Raw genomic sequence first — 27,027 nt, 5'->3', positions numbered from 1 at the left:
AGATAGCGAATCTTGTATCAACCGCCGGTGTCTTCTAAGCGTCTCTGTGAATCTGATTGCATTCAACACACAGCAGCGAAAACATGAGTTCGCGATACGACAGAGCTATCACTGTTTTTTCACCCGATGGTCACCTTTTTCAAGTTGAATATGCACAAGAAGCCGTCAAAAAGGGATCGACAGCGGTAATTTCCCGAAATCATCATTTTGCCGGTCATTTTTGCATGAGAAAAAGTTCAGATTTATTAGTCAAATACTGCTTTGTCATTACTATTTCATTCAATTTTTTGGAAGGAAAACATCCACTTTTGCATCTCAGTTGTAGTTATTTTTTGTTCATATTGTTAGGTAAAATATACCATTTTGAATACGGAATCTTTATATAATTTATGTACATATTTATTTTTTATTTTTTTTTGTTAAATGCCAATTGGGAATATTAACGCATTCTATTGGGAAAAGAAATAGAGTATACCAACTTTAATTCGTGTTTTAGAAATTTGGAAGGTTGGTAAGAGCTTCGTCGCAAAAATTTTTGCCACGATTCAGTCCTTGCCGTGTAGGTTGAATATTCATGGCGTTCGCAAGAGCCTCATCTCTGCAAATATTCCTATCTGCAAACCTGAGTCTTCATCAAAATCTTGTAGTCAGAATAGTCTAGATAATCTACATCTTGATCACAAAATAGTTGCAATGAACCAGTTTATCTCTGGAAAAATGCTATTAAAATTAAGTTATCACGAATAAGTTGGTTTACAGTAAATGACGAGGCTAAGGCCGCTATGCTCAAAGACTCTTGCCAAGAGTGTGTCCTATAGATCTATTCCTGCTTATAATATAGCAGCTGCAAAGCGATCTACTTTGCATGGATTTTTAATATTTTTAAAAATTGCAATTTATTTATGGGTACAGATTGAGAAATTTACTATATAAAAGACAGTTATAGTTCCTTGGAAGGAATAAAATCAATTTAATTTCTTTGATATATTAACATCGATATGATTAATCCTTTCAGGTTGGCGTTCGGGGAAATAACATTGTTGTCTTAGGTGTTGAAAAGAAAGCAGTAGCAAAGCTTCAAGAAGACAGAACAGTTAGAAAAATTGCACTATTAGATGACCATGTTGCTCTGGCTTTTGCAGGTACACATTTCATTTTGTTGTCATTTTATGGTATTTTTTGGTTGAAAGTACCAATCTATTGACACTGTTCTTATATATGAATCTGTACTGACTACTGCTAATAAATTTTGATTTTGCACATCTATATCACAAGCTACAGAAGTTATTATATCTTGAAATACCTATTTTTATCTGACCTTTACCAATCCATAGAATGTGATTTTTATATTTCAAATGAAAATATTTATTATTGCTAATCAGATCAAATTTAATTTAATTTTACATCAAAGGTTTGACAGCAGATGCTCGAATTCTGATCAACAGAGCTCGCGTGGAGTGTCAGAGTCACAAACTCACTGTAGAGGACCCTGTGACACTGGAGTACATCACACGATACATAGCACAATTAAAACAGGTAGGTGATATTCGGAGAGAGATACACATCATAATTAAACATGAAAGTGAAACTCAAAATATACCCAATAAATGAACTTCTGTTCTAAAGGTAAATGTTAAAAAATTTCAACTTTCCAATTACAAATTACTGTATACAGGGAAATATTCACCCTTGTTTTATTTTTGCCCCTTTTGCCCTCGTTGTCAGCTGGCGAATTTAAAACTGGCGAATTCCAAAGTCTCAATATCTATTCTAAACACAATTGTGTATGGGCGAATTCAAGATGGAGCAAACCTGTTTGCAAGTGAAAAGGGGCAAAAATTACAAGGGACGAAAATAACACTTTATGCAGTATTATTTTGATTAAATTTCTAATTTCATATGTAAAGAAAATGTTCATCATTACAGAAATACACCCAAAGCAATGGTAGGAGGCCCTTTGGATTATCTGCTCTGATAATAGGCTTTGACTATGATGGCACCCCACATCTTTACCAGGACCGACCCCTCAGGAACCTACCATGAGTGGAAGGTCAGCAGATTACCATTAGGTTTTTTTCTTTTAATAAGGGTTATTCCTCGTTAGATTGATATTAGATGTAATAAAGTTGCAAAAATAAAATATCCTAAAATATATTATGTACCTTTGTTTTATCAAACTGCTAAAATTTGCAGTCACAAATTAGAATAATTATAAGGTGGAAAACCGCCAGTTTTATTGTATTTTTCCGAGATATTAAATGAATGGATGGTTATAGCTACCTTTACATCAAAGAATGTCCTTTACTTGTAAAATTTTCTGGTTGAATGCAGGACAATTTATTTATTTTCTTTTGATTATTTCAGGCAAATGCTATTGGTAGAAGTGCTAAACCAGTACGAGAGTTTCTAGAGAAAAGTTACACAGACGAGGTAGCTGGAAACCAAGAGGAGTGCATAAAACTGGCCCTGAAAGCTTTACTAGAAGTTGTACAGTCAGGGCCAAAAATGTAGAGTAGCTGTAATGAGGGACAAGGAACCATTAAAAGTAAGTACTGGGTACCGCCGTACCGGTAGATTTATTGTCGCACTGTTTTCCTCCTGTAGTCCTCTTATCCTGCAACAAAGTTGTGTGGATTGATGGAGATTGATTTTTTGTTGGGTATTAAAACTGCAGTACTGGAGGGTTCCATTTAGTATGAATTAGCAAACTACATGTAATAATATGACAATTGTCGCAAAATTATGGAGACTAAGCACAAAATTTTAATCTGTTCACTACAATATTACTACCGGTAGATTACAATGCTTTTTAGCTCACCTGAGCTGAAAGCTCAAGTGAGCTATTCTGATCACATTTTGTCTGTCGTCCGTCCGTCTGTCTGTCTGTCTGTCCGTAAACTTTTCACATTTTCAACATCTTCTCAAGAACTACTCGGTCAATTTCAACCAAACTTGGCACAAATCATCCTTAGGCAAAGGGGATTCAAAGTTGTGAAAATTAAGGGCCACACCCTTTTTCAAGGGGAGATAATTAGAAATTAATGAAAAATTTCGAGAAATTTTCAAAAATCTTCTTCTCAAGAACCAGAAAACCAGGAAAGCTGAAACTTGTGTGGAAGCATCCTCAGGTAGTGTAGATTCAAAGTTGTGAAATTCATGACCCCCAGGGGTAGGGTGGGGCCACAATGGGGGGTCGAAGTTTTACATAGGAATATATAGAGTAAATCTTTAAAAATCTTCTTCTCAGAAACTAATCAGCCAGGAAAGCTGAAACTTGTGTGGAAGCATCCTCAAGAAGTGTAGATTCAAAGTTGTGAAAATCATGACCCCTAGATGTAGAATGGGGCCACAATGGGGGGTCAAAGTTTTACATAGGAATATATAAAGTAAATCTTTAAAAATCTTCTTCCAGAAACTAATCAGCCAGGAAAGCTGACACTTGTGTGGAAGCATCCTCAGGTAGTGTAGATTCAAAGTTGTGAAAATCATGACCCCCGGGGGTAGGGTGGGGCCACAATGGGGGGGGGTCGAATTTTTACATATGAATATATAGAGTAAATCTTTAAAAATCTTCTTCTCAGACACTAATCAGCCAGGAAAGCTGAAACTTGTGTGGAAGCATCCTCAGGTAATGTAGATTTCAAGTTGAGAAAATCATGACCCCCAGGGGTAGGGTAGGGCAACAATGGGGGGGTCGAATTTTTACATAAGATTATATTGAGTAAATCTTTAAAAATCTTCTTCCCAGAAACTAATCAGCAAGGAAAGCTGAACCTTGTGTGGGAGCATCCTCAGGTGTGTAGATTCCAAGTTGTGAAATTCATGACCCCCGGGGGTAGGGTGGGGCCACAATGGAGGGTCGAAGTTTTACATAGGAATATATAGAGTAAATCTTTAAAAATCTTCTTCTCAGAAATTAATCAGCCAGGAAAGCTGAAACTTGTGTGGAAGCATCCTCAGGTGGTGTAGATTCAAAGTTGTGTAATTCATGACCCCCGGGGGTAGATGGGGCCACAATGGGGGGGGGGGGGCTTGGAGTTTCACATAGGAATATATAGAGTAAATCTTTAAAAATCTTCTTCTCATAAACTAATCAGCCAGGAAAGCTGAAACTTGTGTGGAAGCATCCTCAAGAAGTGTAGATTCAAAGTTGTGAAAATCATGACCCCTGGATGTAGGGTTGTGCCACAATGGGGGGTCAAAGTTTTACATAGGAATATATAGAGTAAATCTTTAAAAATCTTCTTCTCAGAAACTAATCAGCCAGGAAAGCTGAAACTTGTGTGGAAGCATCCTCAGGTAGTGTAGATTCAAAGTTGTGAAAATCATGACCCCCGGGGGTAGGGTGGGGCCACAATGGGGGGTCGAAGTTTTACATAGGAATATATAGAGTAAATCTTTAAAAATCTTCTTCTCAAACACTAATCAGCCAGGAAAGCTGAAACTTGAGTGGAAGCATCCTCAGGTAATATAGATTCAAAGTTGTGAAAATCATGACCCCCAGGGGTAGGGTGGGGCCACAATGGGGGGTCGAATTTTTACATAAGATTATATTGAGTAAATCTTTAAAAATCTTCTTCCCAGAAACTAATCAGCAAGGAAAGCTGAAACTTGTGTGGGAGCATCCTCAGGTAGTGTAGATTCCAAGTTGTGAAATTCATGACCCCCGGGGGTAGGGTGGGGCCACAATGGAGGGTCGAAGTTTTACATAGGAATATATAGAGTAAATCTTTAAAAATCTTCTTCTCAGAAATTAATCAGCCAGGAAAGCTGAAACTTGTGTGGAAGCATCGTCAGGTAATGTAGATTCCAAGTTGTGAAATTCATGACCCCCGGGGGTAGGGTGGGGCCACAATGGGGGAAGGGGAGGCTCGGAGTTTTACATAGGAATATATAGAGTAAATCTTTAAAAATCTTCTTCTCAGAAACTAATCGGCCAGGAAAGCTGAAACTTGTGTGGAAGCATCCTCAAGAAGTGTAGATTTAAAGTTGTGAAAATCATGACCCCTGGATGTAGGGTTGGGCCACAATGGGGGGGTCAAAGTTTTATATAGGAATATATAGAGTAAATCTTTAAAAATCTTCTTCTCAGGAACTAATCAGCCAGGAAAGCTGAAACTTGTGTGGAAGCATCCTCAGGTAGTGTAGATTCAAAGTTGTGTAATTCATGACCCCCAGGGGTAGGGTGGGGCCACAATGGGGGGGGGTCGAATTTTTACATAGGAATATATAGAGTAAATCTTTAAAAATCTTCTCAGAAACTCATCAGCCAGGAAAGCTGAAACTTGTGTTGAAGATCCTCATGTAGTGTAGATTCAAAGTTGTGAAAATCATGATCCCTGGGGGTAGGGTGAGGCCACAATGGGGGGGGGTGTTAAAGTTTTACATAAGAATATATAGAGTAAATCTTTAAAAATCTTCTTCTCAGAAACTAATCAGCCAGATGATTCTTTAAAGTTTGATGTAGCTTTATTGCGTGGACCCTGAGGTCCACGCAGAAAATATATAAGCGAGGTTAAACCGGATGCTATGGGGAAAATTCAGTCTGTGCATGAGCTAGCCTGGTTCCTGTGCTTAATGGGTAGCTCAGGGAACCAGGCTAGCACAGGTTTATTTAAATCGGGATCGGGATTCCATGCCATATGCACATGTAAGTTTAAAGGCGCTGTAATTGTAAAGTTGTCGGTAAACATTACAGAAACAAAGTATTCCTTTTAAAGGAATGATCGGCATGTGATATACACTGTCAGTATTATGAAATAAGGTAATATCATGCCGAAACTACAACATGCATCAAATAGCTTAATTTGCAATGTTTTGTTGTTTTCGGAGTACACATGTAGCTGAACTTTACTTTTATAGATGGCGAGGCTAGAGTACTTCCCGATTAAAATTATTTAAGCATTTAAGTATGATTGAATAATTATGTGACTGTATATAATACATGATTGAATAATTATGTCACTGTATCAAAGTTTAAATCTCAAGAAAAATGCATCAAAATATGAAAAAGATTTACACAAAGCTGTCACTGCATAGTTAACAAAGTAGTGCAAAGCGTAATGTGTGCGCAAATAGTAGAATTCGCCGAATGCCTGATACTATGCATGCAATCTTCATTAATATAGATCATAATTATTTTAGAAGTATGAACCCTTTAAATTCTGAGATTAAAATTTAACTATTGAATTTTAAGGCGTTCACGTTTTCGATGGAAACACATGCAAATGGTCCACGTATTGCAGTCCTTTTTTAAAGGACAGCAACTTGTATCCCATATATAAACAATTGTTCAGGATCTTTTTGAGAACTGCAATACTCAACGTGTTATATGACTATAAAATCATCCTGTTAGAAAAGGGACTAATGATTATAAACATAAGAATATCAAGGGGGGAAAATGGATTTTATTTATACAGGATATACATGTATTATTGTACATTGTCCAGATTGTTTGTATTATGACTCCATTAAGCTGATTTTATCATACCTATTGTTCTTCAGGTGAGCGATGTGGCCCATGGGCCTCTTGTTTCTTGACCATTTGTTGAACAATACTCAAAAATTCAAATCTGTGCTTTATTTACATGCATTTCTTGGGAAAAGGAATAATTGAGCAAGTACGGAGAGCTTTGCCAGAATTCTTAATCACAAAAGGCATTTCTATGCAATTTTGTAAATACTATTAATTAAATTGAAAATCGCCTTTAGAGTTGTTCAAAGATCTTTGCAAAAAAGGGATTACCAGTAATTAGATAATTTTAGAACAAGTGAAAAGCTGTCAGTGTGACAGCAAAACCAGGTTTTCTTTTATGTGAAATGTATCCATAATCCATGTCAAGCCGTATCCAGTGAAATGGAGTACCCTATATGCAATATTTTGCCAAAAAATGACCAAGTCCAAAAGCTGGTACCGGTATTTTTTTCATTAATTATCGGAAATCAAAATCCTAGCAATATGCACACCTCTAATATATGTACAATTGATCTGCAAAAGAACACATTTTTATCTTAAAAACTGTAGGAGAAGTTATCCGTACAATGAGGGTACCCTATATGCAATATTTTGCCAAAAAATGACTAAGTTCAAAAGCTGGTATTTTTTTCATTAATTATCGGAAATCAAAATCCTAGCAATATGCAGACCTCTTATATATGTACAATTGATCTGCAAAAGAACAACTTCCTTTCTTGAGAACTGTAGGAGGAGTTATCCGTACAATGAGGGTAACCTATATGCAATATTTTGCCAAAAAATGACTTAAGTTCAAAAGCTGGTATTTTTTTCATAAATTATCAGAAATCAAAATCTTAGCAATATGCAGACCTCTAATGTACAATTGATCTGCAAAAGAACAACTTCCTATCTTGAGAACCGTAGGAGTAGTTATCCGTACAATGAGGGTAACCTGTTGGCTGCCGCCCGCCCGCCCGCCATTTTCACCATTTTAATCGGATTTTTCCATTGGAAAACCCTGTTAAAAACTGATCTGTTATGTGCATTTTCAAATTTGTACTAATGTAGAATATTAATTTTACATTTGCAGATGCTAGAACTTGAGGAAGTAGAGAAATACATTGCAGAAATAGAGAAAGAAAAGGAAGAGGAGGCAGAGAAAAAGAAGCAGAAGAAATAGTGACTTGAAGATTTTGTTTAGTGTTTATTGTCAGTGCTATTTTGTCCCATACTTCTCATGTCATTAAATGTATGAAACTTGTTATGTTTATCTCGGTTTATTTAACATACATGCACCAGTCCAGAATTCAATATGTCCATCTGGTACTTGGGATGAATCTACTAATTTGCTAATACATTGTACTCTGCAATTTAGTTGAATTAGTCATAATTTTATCAGTGTCATATATTTTTTCATCAGAAAAGCTATCAATACAGTGGAAGAAATGGGAAATTAAAAGGAAAAATGAGATACAAGACTGAAGTTTTGAAAAAAAAATGGAATGTTAATTGCTATCCAGTTGAAATGATGGTAACTGGATACAGAATCTGTAATCTGCTACACAGAAAATCTAGTGAGAACCATTCTAACAAGACCTTGGACTTTGGGCATTACGTGACAAACTCAGATTTGACTGAGGCCGGGTCTACTCATGGTTAACTGCCCAGTCATTGGCCAATAGATATGAATATATTGAACACAATGACACTTGCCCTTCTTCACACGGATGTATATTCACTGAAACAGCATCAATTTCACACAGCAGAGCAGATTTTGGCAAACAACTTTCTGGTTTTGTCAGTCTATGAATATTAATGAGCATCTCTTAGCGAATTATAAGAAAGGAGGTCAGTATCTGACGGCTTGTTTTGACGATCAAACTAGAGATAGTAACATCCCACAGAAAGTCCAAGCTCTTGATAAAACGCTTCTATTGTGTAGTGTAGGCTTTGACAAAAGATACAAGAATTACCAGTAGGTAGTGGATTTAAAAGTTTATTCTGAAAGAATCTTGATAGTCAGATTATAAGCTAGGAACAGGAATGTGCTCTCAATTTCATGTAAAACAATTTTGTTATTAGTCCAGGTACGCCATATACCTAAATATAGTTTTCTTCCATTCTTGGGTTGAATGTCTTTTCAAGCCTCTTTGCTATATGAATAAAATAATTGAGAAAAGAAAATTAATTAAAATTATGTATTAGGTCAGTTATCTAATTGGCAACTCTGTAATTGATTGCCTGCCATCCCTAGAGAAAAAACACATAACTTTTGGTTTATTTTTTATCTTGAGAGTTCATTTGACCAACAACAAAATTTGTTTTTTACATGATTTTCTTTTTTTACATTTAATACTGTACAAAACTTCCAAACCAGTGTCAATCTATTAACTATATGTGTCAGACATTAACAAATGCTCGCAAAAACAACAATCGAAAAGACAGTAGCAATTAAGTGTTGCATTGATAAGTACATGTAATTGCAATTACCGTGGTAATGATTTTTACTAAATTCTTCAACAATCAATATAACTCTAAAATGCACAATACTGGTATTTTAATTCAATAAATCAAACAAAAAACTGAAAATATAATACTTTTTCCCTCTAGGTTTTGTTCTTGGATAATGCAAAAATCTACATTATGTAATATAAATTTATATGCAACTACTGATACATGTATTGAGGTTTTTAAACAGGACAACACACGAATAAAAAGTGAAAAAGGTCTTCAAATTTTACCCTGTATTATCAAAGAAACTGAGGTAATGTACTATGTGAAACATTTGACGTCTTGATAAAAACTGGTACATAGGTCTTACAAATTTTAATATTCAAAAATACAAACGTACTTGTATTGATACCGATTAAAGTATCATGGTCTAGCAATCCCAAATGCTTCACCCTTGTACATGTATATTATGGTACATGTATAAAAAATTCCATCCTAGCAACCATCAACATGCCTTATTTTCATTTTACAGAACTCTGTCATTATACATGCATTTGACTGTTTAAAAAAGAATTGGTTTTAAAATTTCATTCCAAACACTTCAGAGAACATATCCATCTCCCCGTACCACACAATCTCTTGAGGGTTGTCCTTTTTACAGATCATACAGTGGAGGGTCAATGGGGCCTCCCCCTCCCAGGTCTCTGACACCAGGCTGTCCCCCCAACAGCTGGGGGACACGTAGAGCATGATGACTTTCTTGATGTGAAAATCATGGAAACTAGTTTTAATGTTCTGATAGAACCCTCGATGTGATGCAAGACTCGCATTCTCCACAAAGTACCTAAAATAGGAGGCACATCTTGTGTGGGCCGAAAAGTCTGTGTCGTGTAGAGGCACTGCAAACTCATGACGGAAAGTGAGGAGGGGTTTCGGTTGGGGCAATACATTCAAAAGAGAAGTGGCTTTGTTTTCCTGTAGCAGAGCTTCAAACTCTTTCTTCCACCAATTAGGAAGAGGAGTTTTCTTCCTCTCTGACAGATGGACCAGAGTGTGGAGGTTTTTGATCCGTATGGAGGGCTTTAAGTCCCCTCCACAAGCCACTTCACTGACAGTGGAAAAAGAGGTGTCCCCGACATCGGCCAACTTAATGGAGACGTCAAGTGGAGTTTTGGGGGTTGTAGTCTCATAAAAGGTACTTTTGGCCTCGTATTTGCATGCCTTGACAAATGAAATATGATTTGACTTGTACAGTTGGTCATATTTCAGAAATGACTCTTCATTGAAAAATGCTGCATTCTCTACTCGGTTGACCATGTCAAAGATTCTCCAAGTGTCTGGTTGACCTGCACAAAAAATGTATTTTTTGATTAATATGTTTTATTTGTAAGTAGATCATTACATTGTATTATTATTCATGTTTTAATCTAGCCTTTGAGCTACAATCAAGAGAGGATAGATTAAACAAACAAAATTAAACAAATATAACACTATTGATTATCAATTTTCAAATTGTTAAATGGAATGAATTTATTAAATAGTATGTGTAATTTTTTTGGCTACCACAAGCATACCTGTGAAATCGATGTCGTCATAGCGCAGGCCTGGCATGACGACATCCACCTCATTCCGAGCTGCATTGACATTTATCCTGAGCTTCAAAGAAGGGTAAGCCCTGAAATATAAAATCACCAGAATTTTTCACTCTTTTAGGACTTTTTTGTTTACTGATAGGGGGGGGGGGGGGGGGGGGGTATGTTCTACCATATACCAAATAACATCATTATCGTTGTTATTCAAAGAATTTATAATTTGAAATAGGTATCATTCTTTCATGAATAAGGTTTTGTCACATGAACATGCAAAAAAAACCCAAAAAAACACTGGTTTTACATGTACCACCTCTTATTGATATTCCCATTGACATAAAAGCTTGTAATATAATCCATTCTCTGGGCTTATTTTAGTTTGGTTACCATTTCTTTGACTTTTAATTGATTTTTTTAAGAAATACACATACTGCACTTGTCAGTGAAAAACAATTGAAATCAATATATGGTAACGTTTCTATGATTACCATTCACATGCACATTCCCTCTTAAGTGCATGCAGGCACTTGTTTCAATCTGCAGTGCAGTGCAGTTTAACCCATATAGTTTAATCAGTAAATAATATTAACCAATTAAGGGCCCTCAAGGGGCAACATACGTTATTGTTATGCTATGAGATGCTATGAGCATTTTCATATTTTTGCAAAAACAAGTGCCTCCGATCAAGACCATATAGACTAAAAAAACTGTATAATATGACAAGATTACTGAAACGGTACTTGAATGACCATTATAATAGTCCGAAATATATTACGAATTCCTGGGGTTTTTTTTTAACGACTAATATATTTTACTCCTGGCATTTAAAATACCAAAATCGTTAAAATAGCCAGAAAAAAGTCAAATAGTTCGGACAAAATGACCATAAGAAAAGTCGTTCTATATCATAATGTAGTACGTTGTAACTTGTTATAATTCATACAAAAATAAACAGGAAAATGCCATAAAAATCTAACGTTGTGTCTCTTACCAGATCATCTTATTCAATCCACAGCTGTTCGAACTTTTTTCAATAAAGCCAGAATAGTTACTTTACTGAATGAACCATGAGCTATACGCACAGCTCATTGCAAGTGTTCATCTCTTGTAAGTACATCAGAGGAAATTCGAAATTATGATGTTGTGTATGTCCAGACATTGACATTCAAATGTACACAATTTTTCTCTATAATACATTAAACAATAGTTGTCAAAAATGTCTCACCTTAAAAATCGCTTGATAGATTTGTGGAACAACTTCATTTTTCTACTATTCTAAGATGTACCGATAGACACTGCATCGTCTTGCTGCAATCGCAGTTCGGAATAATTTGGCGCCAAATTCAAAAATTGATTTCAAGGGTGAAATAACCACAATAAAAATTTGGCATTTTTAAGGGTGGTCAAGTCCCGCCCCTTTTTGTCAAAGTATTAAAAAAAATATTACTTTTAAAAGGGGGGGGGGGGGGGGGGGGAGGCAGTAGCGTACATTCACTATTGGCCTCCTTAATTACACATTAATTTACACCTAAATTAACACCATTTATTCCATCATCCCAAAAAATTGGGGGGGGGGGGGGTTGAACTTCATGATAATTCAATTTTTTATATGTATATTTAAAAAAAATGTCTTCTATTTAAACAGGAAGTTAGGGGGGAGAGGGACAGGCATCCCAGAATATAATGTCTAATCGGTTTTCGTTGTAATCATATTTAGTGATCTTATATATAATATGTCAAGTATAGCCTCAGTAAAACATGGATCCACCAATGAATGCATGCAAAGTTTGATCATAATACCGGTATTTACTATGCAATTTATGAGAAAATGTACCTAGACAAAGATTTTCAGGGAAATAAATGTGTTGACCTTGACATTTGACATAGAAACTTTATTCAAGGTAACTGCTTCATTTATTTACAAGTATATTTTTTATGTAGAATGTGATATTATATAAATAGTGCCTGTTTGGGAGGGTAACAGTTGAAATTGACACCCCAAGGAAACCATTGTCAACCGACGCGAAGCGGAGGTTGACAATGGTTTTCGAGGGGTGTCAATTTCAACTGTTATCCTCCCAAACAGGCACTATTTATTTTGTTATACTGAATGTCTTTTTTAAAATTTTTAAGAAAATTTTACTGCTTTTATATAGGAATAACGTGAATTCTACAGCGAACCGTACGCGCATAATTTTCGCGCATGTAACATTTTTTAATGTTACCCGTTGCCAAGTGCGTTGCTAACGCTGAGGGTAATAGTAAATATTATTAACTGCGTCTTAACCAATCAGATTTCAGTATTTAACATGAAAGTATAACAATATAAAATATGTCAAAGATGAGACAATGCATACATGTATATACATGTATATTTACATTTACCAAGTATTGTTCCCTCTATTTCTTACAGAAACTTATATTTAATTTATAGTTGTATAGAAACAGCCAGACTGAAATATATTAATTGATTTAGATCTAATATATTTCTAATTTGAACCGATAAATAATAAGATATTCTTGATCCTTACTTGTAAATTTGAAATTATACCTACACAGAATGAATCTGATTGTGATACAAACCAATGCATGGATTGAATTTTAATGTTTATTTTAAAATTTTGAATGAACAACATAATTCAAAATCAAAATTTGATTATGTCTTTTATTGTAAATATGTTAATTTATGATTAGAGCTTACATTCATATACATTTACCTGGTAAACATAAGTCAATTATTCACAGTCAAAATTAGGTTGCACAGCAGGTATTTTATAAATGACTAGCAGTTTCACGTTGGCATGATAAAATTACAAAAAAATGCATCAGTTAATAAGAAGCCTGGTCAGTGTAAAAGACACTATAGCCTCAATATATACACATTTTGACACAAAAGAATACATGTTAAAATTTCATGTATCCTATTTAATATGACTTCAATATGACTGTCAGTCAATTAGTCAATATACCTAATTCTCCTTTCACACACATGCACAGAATTGAATAAATTACTAAGAATTAAGCTAAAAACTCATACATGCAATTAAATATGAATAGTACAAAAATATTAATACATGTATAAGCTGATTTGATCACAGACACAAATTAATTTTCTGCCATAATATCATGATTTTCTTCCTAACATGGCTGCAATTCGTTTACGAGTACTCTCTAGAGAGTTTCCTTTCAGTTTTCCAGATGGCTTAGCGGGCTCGCCTTGATAAGAGACGTTGCTACCGCTGTTCACTGCATACTCTCGTGGCGGTGCTCGAGGTGGAGAGGGTGAGAGTATCTGTCCATTTTCTTGTTCCTGCGGCGATTTCCTTTCTGCGTCTTTGGACTGAAGGGAAGATAGTGTTCCGGCAGAGGCATTGGAGGATAGGGAAGCATTGCTCTTGGCAGAGTGCCGGGAAGCCAGAGAACTGTAGCCACCTAGTGATAGAGTAGGAAACAGTCTTATTATAGAGCAGATAGAAGAGAGTTAATACAAGCAGTTACATTATTCTATTCATGTATTTACACAAATATATTCTTGATTACAAATTTAATACCAAAATAACTGTCATTTTGAACATCTGATGTGCCTGCCTTTGGGCCACAGGTGGTGAAAAGTCAAGTCTCAACCGGGACTCCAACTCAGGGCCTCTGGCATACAACTGAGCTATTGAGACCCGATATATTGACTACCGGTAATAGTCACACACCTGTTAACCCAGTGACACTTATTGTATCATAAAATTTATCAGACAGACTGACTAAAGGTAAAGAGCAACTTGTACAGCATCGTCGGAAACCCACGGCCAGTCTCGCATACACTTATCCGAGACTGGCCGTGGGTTTCCGACGATGCTTGTACAGGAACATCTAGATGTAAGAAATGAAATCCTTTAGCTGAGAAACTCACCGGATGGTTTCTTCAGTTGCAATAATTCTTCTTTTGCTTCACTCAACTTCTCTGTCAGTTCAAATCTCTCCTCACATTCTTTTCTCACAGTGTCTTGTAAGAAAATGACCTACAAATACATACATGTATTGATATCAATGGTATCAATGATATCAGCTCAGTACATGAAAACACACAAACCTTACCATTAGTGTAGCACCAAACTCGATATATTTACACAGCAATACCTCGTTAGTTGTACAAACTCAAATTTAAAATGCCATCATTTGCAGAAATTAACATTAAATAAACCTCTTAACCTATCTCTCTTAAAAAAAAAACTTACTTAAGGCCAGGTTTGGTTGAGAAACACATTCACTCCCTATAAGCATGCAACTTTTATTCCAAACTTAGTTTGTAACTTATTCCTAACTTTGTTTAAGGAGCTCATAAGGATTATGTAAAATACTAGGTACATTTACAATAGGTTATATCAAAATAGATTCTGTTTTTCCACCTAAGAATTGTACAATTGATGTACATGTATATTTGATTCTGGTTTATTCTCTCAGTTGAGAGCTTCAGCATGAATGATATCAAGAACGAGTATAAATCAGCGGACACTCAGACACCGCTCACCTCCTGTCGGACTGCCTGAACCTGTTCCTCTTTACTCTGAAGTTCCTGTTTGGACTGATCCAATTCTTCATGAGTCTCTTTCAGCTGGTCCTTCAGTTTTTGTATCATTTCTTCATTTCCTGAGTCTAGGCGAGCTTTAAAAAAAGATCAGACATAAATTTTGAATACATTTTATGCATTTCTCTCATATCAAAGCAAATACAACAGGCTCACGGGCCTTACCAGTCACCTGAGAACATGCCTATTACAGCCCTGTGGAGAAGCCATGGAAGGTAATTAATTATTGGAATTTTGTAAGAATTCAAAATTTGGGTAGTACCCTTTATGACCATTCTTAACAATTGCTATTAGTTTGCCTACTACATGCTTAGAAGGAGAGAAGAAAACTTTTAAACAATAAATACATTGTGTGTTCTCATTATATGATTAGCAAAGCCTCATCATAGCACAAGAACCCCTGAACCCGGGTCATGAATTTCATGAGAGAGACCTCTTGAAATCATACATTTAATTAAATATTAAATCAATTTCGCAGTTTTAACCATGAATTTCACTTGCAATTTATGTTCCCCTTCACCTACAGATGTTGCATAACAAATTATGTCATGATTAGCTTAGCAGTTTCTGGGCAGAATTTAATTAAAATTGTTAACAAATAAGACACCCTCAGGAGACACTACAATGGATTAAGACCAATGGCAAAGGTATACAGATGAGAGGCCTAGGGACTAGTTTTACCTAGCCTGTCCTCAAGGTCTTTAATGATCGCTTTCAGACTGCTCACTTCCTTTCGCAGAGAATCTTCTGTTTCCTTGGCTCGGATTTTTGAGTCTGCCAATATTTGTTGTAGCTCTTTTATTTCAGACCTATATTTGTTCTCCAGGGAGCTAAGTTGTTGTCTCAGCTAGAAAAGATAGGGAGAAACTTATAATTGTCAAATATGTCTGCAGCTGCATATTTTTTTGTACATTAAACTTTTAAAGGAACAAATTTCAGTTATTAATTTCATTCAAATTTTTATTCACATGGAAAATTCATAAACACAAAAGCTCTCTAAAGATACACATATACTGAAAAGAAATCTTTCATGTTGTTTTACATTTTCAAATACCATTACAAACCAAAATTGTTGAAATGGAAATGTTTTTCTTGAATCTATTGATAGTAATCAATGCTGCCATAAAAATCTAAACCAATGTTCACATGTGTTATAATATATATTTATTTGCTCAACTGCTCATGTTCTACATATATATTTAAATAAACTGTAATCTCTTCTGTAACGAAACAATAATATTTCTTCTAACGGGTGCACTAGAATCTCAATTTTGATTACTCAAATATTCAGGCATGCTTATAAACTTACCCTCCTTTTGATATTATACATGCATATTCATATACCAGAATAAAATAATGACTAATGTTTAATTGATGACTGATTTAATGAATTAAATTACCATTGTTTCATGATCCTTGTTAGAGCCCTGGTATTTTTCTAGCAACTCTTGATATTTCTGTTTTTCTATATTCATCTCCTGTTAAATATAAAAGGAAGCAAGTTTTAATATATCCAAATACATGTTGTATACTAATAAAACTAAATAGCACTTATGATTTTAAAATTCTTCAAAGATTGGTTTTTGAAACATCTAAAGGTATGGCAAGCAAGCTCACAATTGATAACCCCCCCCCCCCACAAATAAAATATAAGTCAGTTATTTCTCTACTAGAAAGTAAGTTAGACTTGGAGTGACCTTGAACTTGCACACATGACCAAAGCTCAAGGTCATCTTTAAACAATCTTTGTGTCAAATTTTAGCTTCTGATTATTTTCCTTTACACGATATGGCCGAGACAGGAACTATGCATTTCTTTAAACAATGACCTTGAACTTTTACAACTGACCTTTGGACAAAATCATGACACATCCTTAGGTCATAATCTTTAAGTGAAGTAAGAGCTTCCAATGTTTTTCCATAAGTAAGGTATAAAGCAGACAAAAATTATGAACTTTTCCTTTCAATGACCTTGAGCTTGCCCAAATGGCATTGGGTCAAAATCAAGACACACCCTCAGGTCATAAGCAATCTTTGTGTGAAGTAACAACTTCCAATGTTTCTTCACAAGAAAGATATGGACCAGACATGATTGCACAGACAGACGGACAGACTAAGAGACAAGGTGATTCCTACATACACCCCCCCCCCCACCCCCGGAGGCATGATTATCAAATATTACTTAAATATTATTTTACAATAGAATCTATTGAGGTTACCATGACAAAGTTTTCTTTTAACACGTCCTCCATCTTTTTTATGGCTTTAGCCTGCTTCTCCCTTTCTTTCCTGATGGCTTCTTGTAGCTAAAATAAAAAGCCCAACAACAGTAATCAAATTCTTTACCTAAACAAGAAGGGAAAAGGAACTAGGTAAATTTATTATACCATTTGTTATGATAATTTGTCAATTTTGATCTCTGTATAAGAGTTACTGTGAACCAACTTTTATTCCCAACAATTTTACTCCGCAATTGACTAGTGAAGAAATAGTTTGTGGTTACAAATTTTTGCTGAATTAAGTACATGCATTAGTTTAAAGTTAAGACAACTTAAGAATTACAGGGGACAGGTATAGAGTATACAAAGATTTAAGTACCCAAGCATGTCCAATTTTCATAAACCTCATGAAAGTTTCTCGTACATGAATGAAAATTGGTTAGCAGTAATCTGATACATGTATTAGTAGTACTAGACTGACCTTCTCCGGCCAGCCCTCCGACTCTGATATCTTCTGTCTGAAGCTCTCCCTCAGCTGTTCTATTCTATTCTGGTGGGAGGTGATCATTATTTCCCTGGAAATTGAAACAGTTCAAATAGTATAATTAAGAAATGATCACTAAAAGCCAAGCATCTTATAAAATGGTTGAAAATGAAAAAAAAAACTTCAGAATACAAGAAGACCACAGGCATTGATGGCCCCTAAGTAATAGATATTCACATTCTTTTAAAAACTATGTTTTTTTTATTTACCAATAACTTAATTTAAATTCGCATCATTTTAGGGCTTAAGGCCCCACCACCTGGTCACTAAATAGATAAAGAGCATGAAATGTACATGTACAGTTACCATGTTTTCCTCATACAAGTACCCCTATTATCTGCAGTAAAGATCTTTAAGCCTCTTCACTATTTTTTCTCTTTAGCCAGGTGTTATAGGATTTTACAATGTACCAAGAATTATTTTTAAGCTCTCTCCTATCTAAAGTGAAAACAGGAGACTTGTACCTTTCAGATTTTAGCTGCTCTATCTCCTCTCTTGCCTTTTCCAGATCTTGTTTGATTTCTCTGCTTGCCGCTGTAAAAAGACAATTTAACAATTATGCCTCATAATCTTTTTATCAAATCAGTACGGTATATATATTTGGATCTCTTCTTTCATTACAATAAAAACAAACATGATCGAGGTTCACTCAGATCATCACTATCCTGGGAAACTTGTCACAATGTATTATGACAGTAAATGTAGTTGGTCTGTAAATCTAAATTGTACCAAGTTACTTTAAAAGTAACTTTAAAAGCAAAACCTGTTAACACTGAGTAGCATGACTGCTAGATCTGTTATTACTGACCTATACAAGTAGGATTAGTGCAAAACCTGTCACTTACTGACTGTAAGAGTAGCTTTTCGGTGAAACTCCTCCTCTTTTGCTTGTTGCTCCTGGAGTTTATTTTCAATGTTCTTCAGTTCTTTTATTCTAGACTGTAATTCTGCCTCCTTTTGCCTTAGATCATTGTGTAACCTGATTTTTTGAAATACAATACATGTACACTGTACAGTGTTAATAAACAATGGAAGAATGCGGCTAAATCGTCATGTTTCAGAGTTTCAATAGATTTGTAAATGGGTTAATTGGTGTATTAATTAAAGATTCATACGGTTATTTAGTTTGCATTATTTTTACAAATGATGTGACTTAAAAAAATTAATTACAAGAATTAATCAAGTGAAATTACACAGTGTTCAAAAGAAATCTTTGAAAATATTAAATCAAAAAATAGCATCAACTGTAGTATTTGAACAATGGTTAACAAACAACTTAGCTAAAATAAAAACCTACTTTTTAGTGTTCATTTCATTGTTCTGATCCCGCTGTCGAAACTGTGTTGTCAGATCCTCTACTTCCTTTGTTTTATTCCTGAAGGAGTAAACAAACATTGATATTTTCTTCTGCATCTCATGAAATTAAATTATGAAATTACAATTGCCTGAATAAAGCAAACTCTTATGAAGATCGATGGTTTGTGGTTTCAGCTTATATTTTAAACCTACCGGAGTTGTTCTTTGAACTGCTGTGTTTCCATTTGCAAACTTCTGTTTTTTGACAAATTTTCATCTAACTCTGTCTGCAAGGCTGTAGCAGAAGAAAGTATTATATTCACTTTAATTCTGATTTATTATTGCTTATTACTGTAAAATAGGGCCTTGGCTCTAGAATCCCAAATTTGTGTTTGCATAATAATGCTTAATAAATACACGAGACTCATTAATCAAATATTGAATTTGCAGGTTAATAATCTTTAAAACAGTAAAAATTGAATGCAATAATTCACACATGCATAATGAGTAATACACTGTATTAAAAAAATATATTTACAAAATTGAAGATATTTGGTGAATTTGTTGTGAATCAAATGTGAATAACATAATATATATACATTTAAACACATTTAATTATGAAAATTATAAAATACATCAATGCAAGCAATACCAGTAATTAAAACAAAATTGAAAAATAAAACTATGAATATACATTTAAATCACTGAAATTTTTTAGAGCATCAATATAATTTGATTATTAATATTCAAATTCTTTGATCTGCTCAAGTAGATCACTTTTATAAAAATGTTGTGGGGCAATCTATAGGAGCAGATAAAAGGAACTGATTTTAATCAAATTGATTAAACTCAATTTTAAAACAAGTAACCAAGGAGACAACAGAATACCATTGAGTGAGCATTCCAGCTGTGTGATTTTGTGCTGCAATTGCACGCTGTCACTGACAGATTGCTGTAGTTTGACTACCTCCCCTTCTTTTGCTTTCAACTTCTCCTTCAGAGCAACCATCATTACTGACGTTTCGGATTTCTCCGATTCCAGACTTTCTATTTTGTTCAGTAATTCTTTCTTATCTATGAAGTAAAAATGATAAATGAAGTATATAATTATCAACATTAGAATTGGAATTATGGTACAGAGACTGAAGATTGCTATTTAAATGTGAGGGCTTACTGTAATTAATATCCATATAAATTTGTGAGAAGTCAAGCAACCATCATGTAATTAAAATCTTGCTTTCATTATTTCTAGCAGTTGTAAACTATTATACCAAAAAACTGAGTACTTGCAATTTGATATTCATGCAATCGGACACAAAACAACGGAATCATGGAATTAAGTACTGCATACAGGGAAATTTTTACCCCCATTTTATTTTCGCCTCTGTTGCCCACATTGTCAGCAGGCAAATTAAAGACTGAGCAAATACCAAGGTCTCAGCTTATTTCTCTTTAAATACAACTGTGTCTGGGCAAATTCAAGATAGGTTGAAACTGTTTGCAAGTGTAGAAGGGCAAAAATTACATGGGGCGAAAACAACCCTGTATTCAATCTATGAGAACAGATCTGGAAACATGCATGTGTCAGTATATAGATGCTGTCCATCCAATCAACCCCCGAACCTATAGTCCTTGTCTGGAGTTAATCAGTAGAATATTTTAGAAGTAGTTAATATAGTTCTTAAAGTGTTATTGGTGAAGACACAACTCTTTATCTCAGTCTTCACTGAGACATTGACTTGACTGTATTAGGTGGTTAACACTGTATTTCCAAACTTACCGCTGTCTTGACTAGAACATCTGTCTCGAACTGTCGACAACAAGAGTTCGAGTTCTTGTTTCATCTGAGTATTCCTTTCTTCTACGAATGCATGGATGCTGTTAATTTCTTCCCTCTGCTCTGCTATCTTTGTTTTCACCAGCGGGAGGCTTCTGTCGTACAGGGAGTGCTTCTGTCTGTAACACAGTGTTATTAATGCTGTATAATTATTCCATGTACATACACTATTTAAGAACCATTTTAACAGGAGCTTGGACTTTGGGTAGTTGTGTCATACAGCAATGTGACATAGGCATTGTATATCACTGCTAGCCACTCAGCCACGGTTCTTTGAAATCAACAAGATTTTTCTGGCTTTTGAGATAAGACTATGCAATCGGTGCAGTTTTTGATTGAAACCACATCATGTTTAACTTGTTTTGACGCAAGAAATAGAGAGCTATGTCCTACTAATAGTCCAAAGTCTTGTTAAAATGGTTCTAAACTAGAAAAAAACCCTAAATCAATGCACTTTTTGCCATCAAATCGAAATAATTAGGAATTATTACACAGTCCTATTTATATCACATGCCTTTGTGATGTGAAGAATAAGAGGATAATAACAGACTAGTAGTGGGCTGAAAGAGAAACCTGGGTACTTATATAACGGGAGAGGAGGATCAGGATCCAAGGTTCAAAATTAACTTATTTTACAACCAGTAATTTTTTGCTTTTGGAAAGATGAATAATTGCTTATGGAAAATATATAGAAATCTAATATCAGAACTTCACATCTACTAATATTTCAAAAATGGTTGAATATTTCTGGACACTAGCTGTCGATTATCATAACATTTGGGCTGAGAAAATACTGTCATCTCAATTTGATATGTGTAGCATATAAGTTACATATGACTGACCAAATATGTATAATATTGGGAAAATAAGCTACTTATCTATAATTTTCACACTTTCAACAGCCCTGGCCTGTGAATCAAGAAGTGGTATGACAATCCTATCTCATTACCTGTATTCTTCTTTAAGCTTCACTGCAGCCTCTAATTTGACCTGCAGCTGTCTGTTAGCAGCCTTTAATTCTTCGTCATTCTTTATATTATTTTTCAACGTAGTTATGCTATAAAATAAGATATATTACTTTAGTGTTGATTTGCAAAAAAAAAAAAGATTTTAAAAAAATCAAAATATAGCAAATAAATGAGAAATAATGCTTAAAAATAAACTTCATTAACAAAGAAAAATAAAATACCACAAATTTTAACGGAGTTTTTTAGTTTATAATGTACAGAGTTTTTGTCCGATATCACTTGCATAAACTCATGAGAATATTTGTTTCAAATTGATAAACATCACCTGAAGATCCACTTCATCAGTAATACATGTATCATTATCATTGATTAAGCAATTAAATAGAAAACACTTACAGAATTTCTTTAGCCTCAAGATTCCTCTTTAGGTCTGATTTCTCTTCTTCGAGTTTTTCTATCCTCTCTTTAAGCTCTCCTTCTCTTTCTTCGCATCCTTTCAGCTTTTCTAGTTCTGCTTCAGTCTTTTTCAGCTTTTCCTCCAAAGCTTTGATTTCATTATGAATCAAATAACTAACACCACAGTATTTGCAAATAGTTTCATCCCGTTTCATCTTCTGAATCTCATTAGGAAGTGGATTTTTAGGTGTGTATCTTTCAAATTCTTCTTTGTCAACTCCATTTTCCATATTGCTGCCTTTCATTTCTAGTAATCTGTGTATTAAAAATATAAATAATTCTTCAGTAAATCAAATATTACACCAATCCATGTCAATAATATAATGTACCTGACTTTCACACTTATAATTAAATCCCAGATAGCATGACTACGTTGGGCCAACGTTGGCCCTTAGTTGTTCATTACGTTGTACCAACGTTGGCAAACTACGTTGGGCCAACGTAATTTTGCTCATCGGCCCTACGTTCGTCTAACATGTTGGGCCTACGTTGGTCCAACATGTTGGACCAACGTAGGGCCGATGAGCAAAATTACATTGGCCCAACGTAGCCTGCCAACATTGGTCCAACTTAATGAACAACTGAGGGTCAACGTTGGCCCAACGTAAAGATTACGAGGAAAATTACATCGGCCCAACGTCCTCTGTCAACGTTGGTCCATCCTAGTAAACAGGTGAGGGCTAACGTAGTGACAACGATCAAACTTTCAATGGCTAAACGTAGCATGTCGGCACTTATTCAATGTAATCCCAATTTAAATTCAACACTCTTGTTCAATTAATTCCTGTTTGCTGTTTGGCTATTAAGATGCAGGAGTTCAAATATTCTATGCAACGAAAACATAGTATACATATTTTATTTTTTCTTGGTAAAAATTTACAATACATTTAAACACTTTTTAGAATTAGAAAGAATCGCTAGCATATTTCTTTGTCTATGTAAATTCCTTAGTAACAATCGAACTGTAGGGTCTGATCACTGTCCCGGTCACTGGCTTCAGTGGCTTGGGTTACCTCCTTGCTTTTTTTCTTTCTTCCCTTTTTTCCCTTCACCTTCACGGTCTTTGAAAAACGGAACCCGTCCTTCCCTATCTCTCCATCTGTTGCAGAGGCATACAGTCTGTTTTTTTCTTACTGCGGCTGAAAATGAAAAAAAATTTATTTGTTATTTTTATTGTGCAATATGAATTAATGTTATCTGTTATACTGTAAAGGAATGTATAATATGATTATGAATGCTTCTATATTTTTTTAAATTTAACTCATTGACAATTCAAACATTATATAATATAAAGAAACATTGTACAAGCATTCGATTTCTTGAAAGAAAACTATTATTTACATAAGTTTATATAATAAATTATCATGTACTTACTTTTTGTAGCATATATATCCCCAATCTTCTAATGTATAATTCGTAGAGTAGAAAAAGCACTATTTACTATAGGTGTACACATACAACGGTTGCAATGTATTCGAAATAAAAAGTGGCAGTTTTGACCATCCTGGTTATATCAGATGACCGATCTCCAAGGAAACTGGCCAGTCCCATGCTGTGAGTAGCACTGACCTAGATACTTGGGCAGTAAAGGAGCTCCGTCTGCCTCTTAATTTCGACACTTTAAGATTCGTTATGCAATAGGCGCTCCAGCTACACGTGTACATACAGCTCATCAGATTTATATAAACAATAAACATCCCTCAACAGAGCAACAATGGCCTTAACATCTATGACCCAACAGTTTTAAATAATTAAGCCCAATACAATTTACAATGCTCCACTAAATTTCTCCAAAAATAAAAAAAAATTCATTGTCGGGTTTAAAATCTAACAACGAACCAACGTTGGGCCAACGTTTGACAGTTTAAAACTTTTTATATTAATAACATATATTAACTATTTTTCAACCCAAATTACTGAGATCTATATGCATACAATGTATCATGTTATGTATTCCAAAGTAAGAGAAATAGATTAAACTCAACTAGTTATACATACAAACTTTTTAATTAACATTTTCATGTGTTAAAAGATAATTAAGACACTATAAATTCCTTATAATTGCAATCAAAATTAACAGAGCAAATCACATTATTTACTCACCTGTACCTTAAATTTTTGTGGTTGTGTTTATGTTATCTGTTTGTTTGTTTTAACTCTGTCATAATTCGTAGCATGTAAAAATAAAGACCCAAAGTTGGCCCAACTGCGCATTACCAACAATTAAATGAGATCACATGTTTTACCTACGTTGGCCCACCCATGGCCCAACAATGTTACGCCAACAAACACTTAGTTAGAATTCATGTAATGTTAAGATGTTGGCCCAACGTCGGGTCAACTGCGCATCACCAACAAATATAGATCATATATTTTATTTATGTTGGCCCAACGTTGGCTCAACATTGTTACACCAACAAACACTTAGTCGAAATTCATGGCATGTTATTATGTTGGCCCAACGTTGGGCCAACTGCGCATTACCAACAAATATAGATCATATATTTTATTTATGTTGGCCCAACGTTGGCTCAACATTGTTACACCAACAAACACTTAGTCGAAATTCATGGCATGGTAAGATGTTGGCCGAACGTTGGGCCAACTGCGCATTACCAACAAATAGAGATCACATGTTTTACTTATGTTGGCCCAACGTTGGCCCGACGTTGTCATGCCAACAAAGCAATCAATGTGCTATGAAAGATGTGTTATAATGTTGGCCCAACGTTGGGCCAACATTGTGTGCCCAACGCCAACCATCGACCAACGGTACAACCAATTACCAACGTTGGCCCAACGTAGTCATGCTATCTGGGATGTTTGTCATTCCTCTTTGCTGGCAAGTTAAATATTTAAGATCTACCAGTATGTCTCATATTTTGCTCATATTGTTTCAAAACCATGTGTTCCAACATTATACGGTGCATTTCCAAAAGGCGGTTGTTTGTTGAGATGATGCAGTTAACTTGTCGAAGACAATCATGATTTCATATTTCATATTGCTCTCTAACTTTACTTGTACATTCCACTCCTTCACTCCAGATATCCATATATCATACGCATTGAGTTCCTCAAAAGTCTCAAATAATTATTTTGCTTATTTAAATTTGTATTACCTCAAAAAACATGTGGGTGTACTGTTTTTTCAAACATTATGTGTGCTGACGTCCATTTTGAATCCAATGAAAACAATATTATCCGGGCACTTTGCGATTCGAGGTAGTTTGTCCTTATGATAATTCGATGAAAAGCTTAGAGTGTGATCACTGGGATGCTTTGTTTAGTGTAGGACCCATAAAAATGAGGGGGGAAAAACAGAAAAACTGCTACCAAAGCTAAACTATCATTCGTGCGGCCGGGGGTGGGAGTTTTACATGCAGAGAGAGGAGAGTTCGAAAATGCGCAGATCCCAGGGGTTTTTTTTTAGGGGGGGGGGGGGGTCCAAAAGATATTTATTTATTTTTTGCCAGAGAGGTTTTGCAAGTTTGTTTTCCCAAGAGCTTGCATTGGGGGTATATAAGTTTCTGTACCTCGAAGTCCCTACCCTGCCTCACGATTTGTGTATGCTAATTAACAGAATTATCGGACAGCAGATAAATAAAAGATGCCTTTTAGGTTAGTTATTTATCACTAGATTTGATTTAAAGATGTTTATTGTACACCAGAGAAAATAAAAGGTTGAGACACAAGTTCTGACAACTTACGAGATCTTCACTGCATCACTTTTAGGATTGATAGACGTCGATCATTGCGCTTACGATGTATATTCATTTAAAAATTGATATATCTTGTTTTGAAATATCTTAATATGACCATGGAAAACGGCATTTTGCCATGATATGTCTCATCTGTTTTTAATGTAAAGGAAAGAGAATGTGCTCAGTGCAATCTGCCAAGTATAGAATGATTAGAAACCGTTTCAAGTATATTTTAAATGTAGTACACGTATTAGGCTATTTGAATACTTTAACATCATTCGTCATAGTTTCTGTACATTTTTTTTTTTTAAATTATCTTGTCTATAATTTTAATAAACGAATTCATTATTCGTCGGGACTATTAGCGCCGAACACAATATAAATTCATTAAGTGTATATGTAAATTTATATTCTAAAATTACTCAAAGTCCAAGAATTCATATTTTATTTCATAATTTTCAAATGGGGTCATATGCACATAATTTAGATGTTCAAAAAATACATTAAATTTACCAGTAACTGACTGTTAAAATTGGCAGGTACATAATTGAAAAGGAAAGATTATTCATGTTGCCGGGGGGGGGGGGGGGGGGGTCGGCGTTCAAGTTAATGGTCGGGATAGCGATGTCACAGAGCACATACATGTACATGTAATTCAGTAGAATAGTTACAATACATAATGTATTATATCCATCGGTTGCACTCACTCAGCCACATACAGAGGAAAATGTGTGCCATTTTTGATTTTCAGATAAACATATATTGAAAGATGTTTGCATATTAAGTTTTCACTTTTTAAATAAGGATTTCAGTGAACATCACTTTGAAAAAAAAAAGATCTAGAACAGCGTTCAGGATTCCTACCTGAAATGGACAAATATTACGAAGATTATCAGATATATTAGCTGGGGGGAAATTCTGTACTTATGTG

The 27,027-nt window shown here is 34.9% G+C and overlaps 3 protein-coding genes across 4 annotated transcripts; 1 reads left to right on the top strand and 2 right to left on the bottom strand.

Annotated features, from left to right (window-relative positions):
- The first annotated feature begins 25 nt into the window (after nucleotides 1–25).
- On the top strand, nucleotides 26–7,719 carry LOC105328653 (proteasome subunit alpha type-7). The gene is given in 8 exon segments (XM_011429622.3): nucleotides 26–185; nucleotides 1,016–1,142; nucleotides 1,412–1,536; nucleotides 1,927–2,016; nucleotides 2,018–2,050; nucleotides 2,365–2,504; nucleotides 2,506–2,545; nucleotides 7,548–7,719. Coding segments are annotated over 8 exon segments (747 nt in total). The 5' UTR covers nucleotides 26–83; the 3' UTR covers nucleotides 7,638–7,719.
- A 1,550-nt stretch (nucleotides 7,720–9,269) lies between these two features.
- On the bottom strand, nucleotides 9,270–11,867 carry LOC105328652 (hypothetical protein). Of its 2 annotated transcripts, none has more exons than XM_011429619.4 (3): nucleotides 11,723–11,867; nucleotides 10,483–10,583; nucleotides 9,270–10,254 (listed from the first exon to the last, which is right to left on the bottom strand). In XM_011429619.4, exons 1-3 carry the CDS (start codon nucleotides 11,758–11,760, stop codon nucleotides 9,488–9,490), a joined length of 906 nt encoding a protein of 301 aa, XP_011427921.2. In that variant the 5' UTR covers nucleotides 11,761–11,867; the 3' UTR covers nucleotides 9,270–9,487. The 2 variants fall into 2 exon arrangements, with proteins under 2 accessions (XP_011427921.2, XP_011427922.2); XM_011429620.4 differs by lacking the exon at nucleotides 11,723–11,867 and adding an exon at nucleotides 11,489–11,619.
- Nucleotides 11,868–13,142: 1,275 nt separating this feature from the next.
- LOC105328651 (uncharacterized) lies at nucleotides 13,143–25,625 on the bottom strand. The gene is made up of 16 exons (XM_011429618.4): nucleotides 25,515–25,625; nucleotides 22,336–22,650; nucleotides 21,921–22,028; nucleotides 20,915–21,090; nucleotides 20,023–20,208; nucleotides 19,348–19,429; nucleotides 19,136–19,213; nucleotides 18,684–18,817; nucleotides 18,303–18,372; nucleotides 17,776–17,869; nucleotides 17,295–17,381; nucleotides 16,477–16,554; nucleotides 15,758–15,923; nucleotides 15,020–15,153; nucleotides 14,402–14,510; nucleotides 13,143–13,929 (listed from the first exon to the last, which is right to left on the bottom strand). The coding sequence occupies exons 2-16, from the start codon at nucleotides 22,638–22,640 to the stop codon at nucleotides 13,622–13,624; spliced, it is 2,115 nt and encodes a 704-aa protein (XP_011427920.3). The 5' UTR covers nucleotides 22,641–22,650; nucleotides 25,515–25,625; the 3' UTR covers nucleotides 13,143–13,621.
- Nucleotides 25,626–27,027: the final 1,402 nt, after the last annotated feature.

This window comes from Magallana gigas, chromosome 3 (genome assembly GCF_963853765.1).
Source record: "Magallana gigas chromosome 3, xbMagGiga1.1, whole genome shotgun sequence".
Classification (NCBI taxonomy): Eukaryota; Metazoa; Mollusca; class Bivalvia; order Ostreida; family Ostreidae; genus Magallana; species Magallana gigas.
This window is presented reverse-complemented; position numbering and strand designations above follow the sequence as displayed.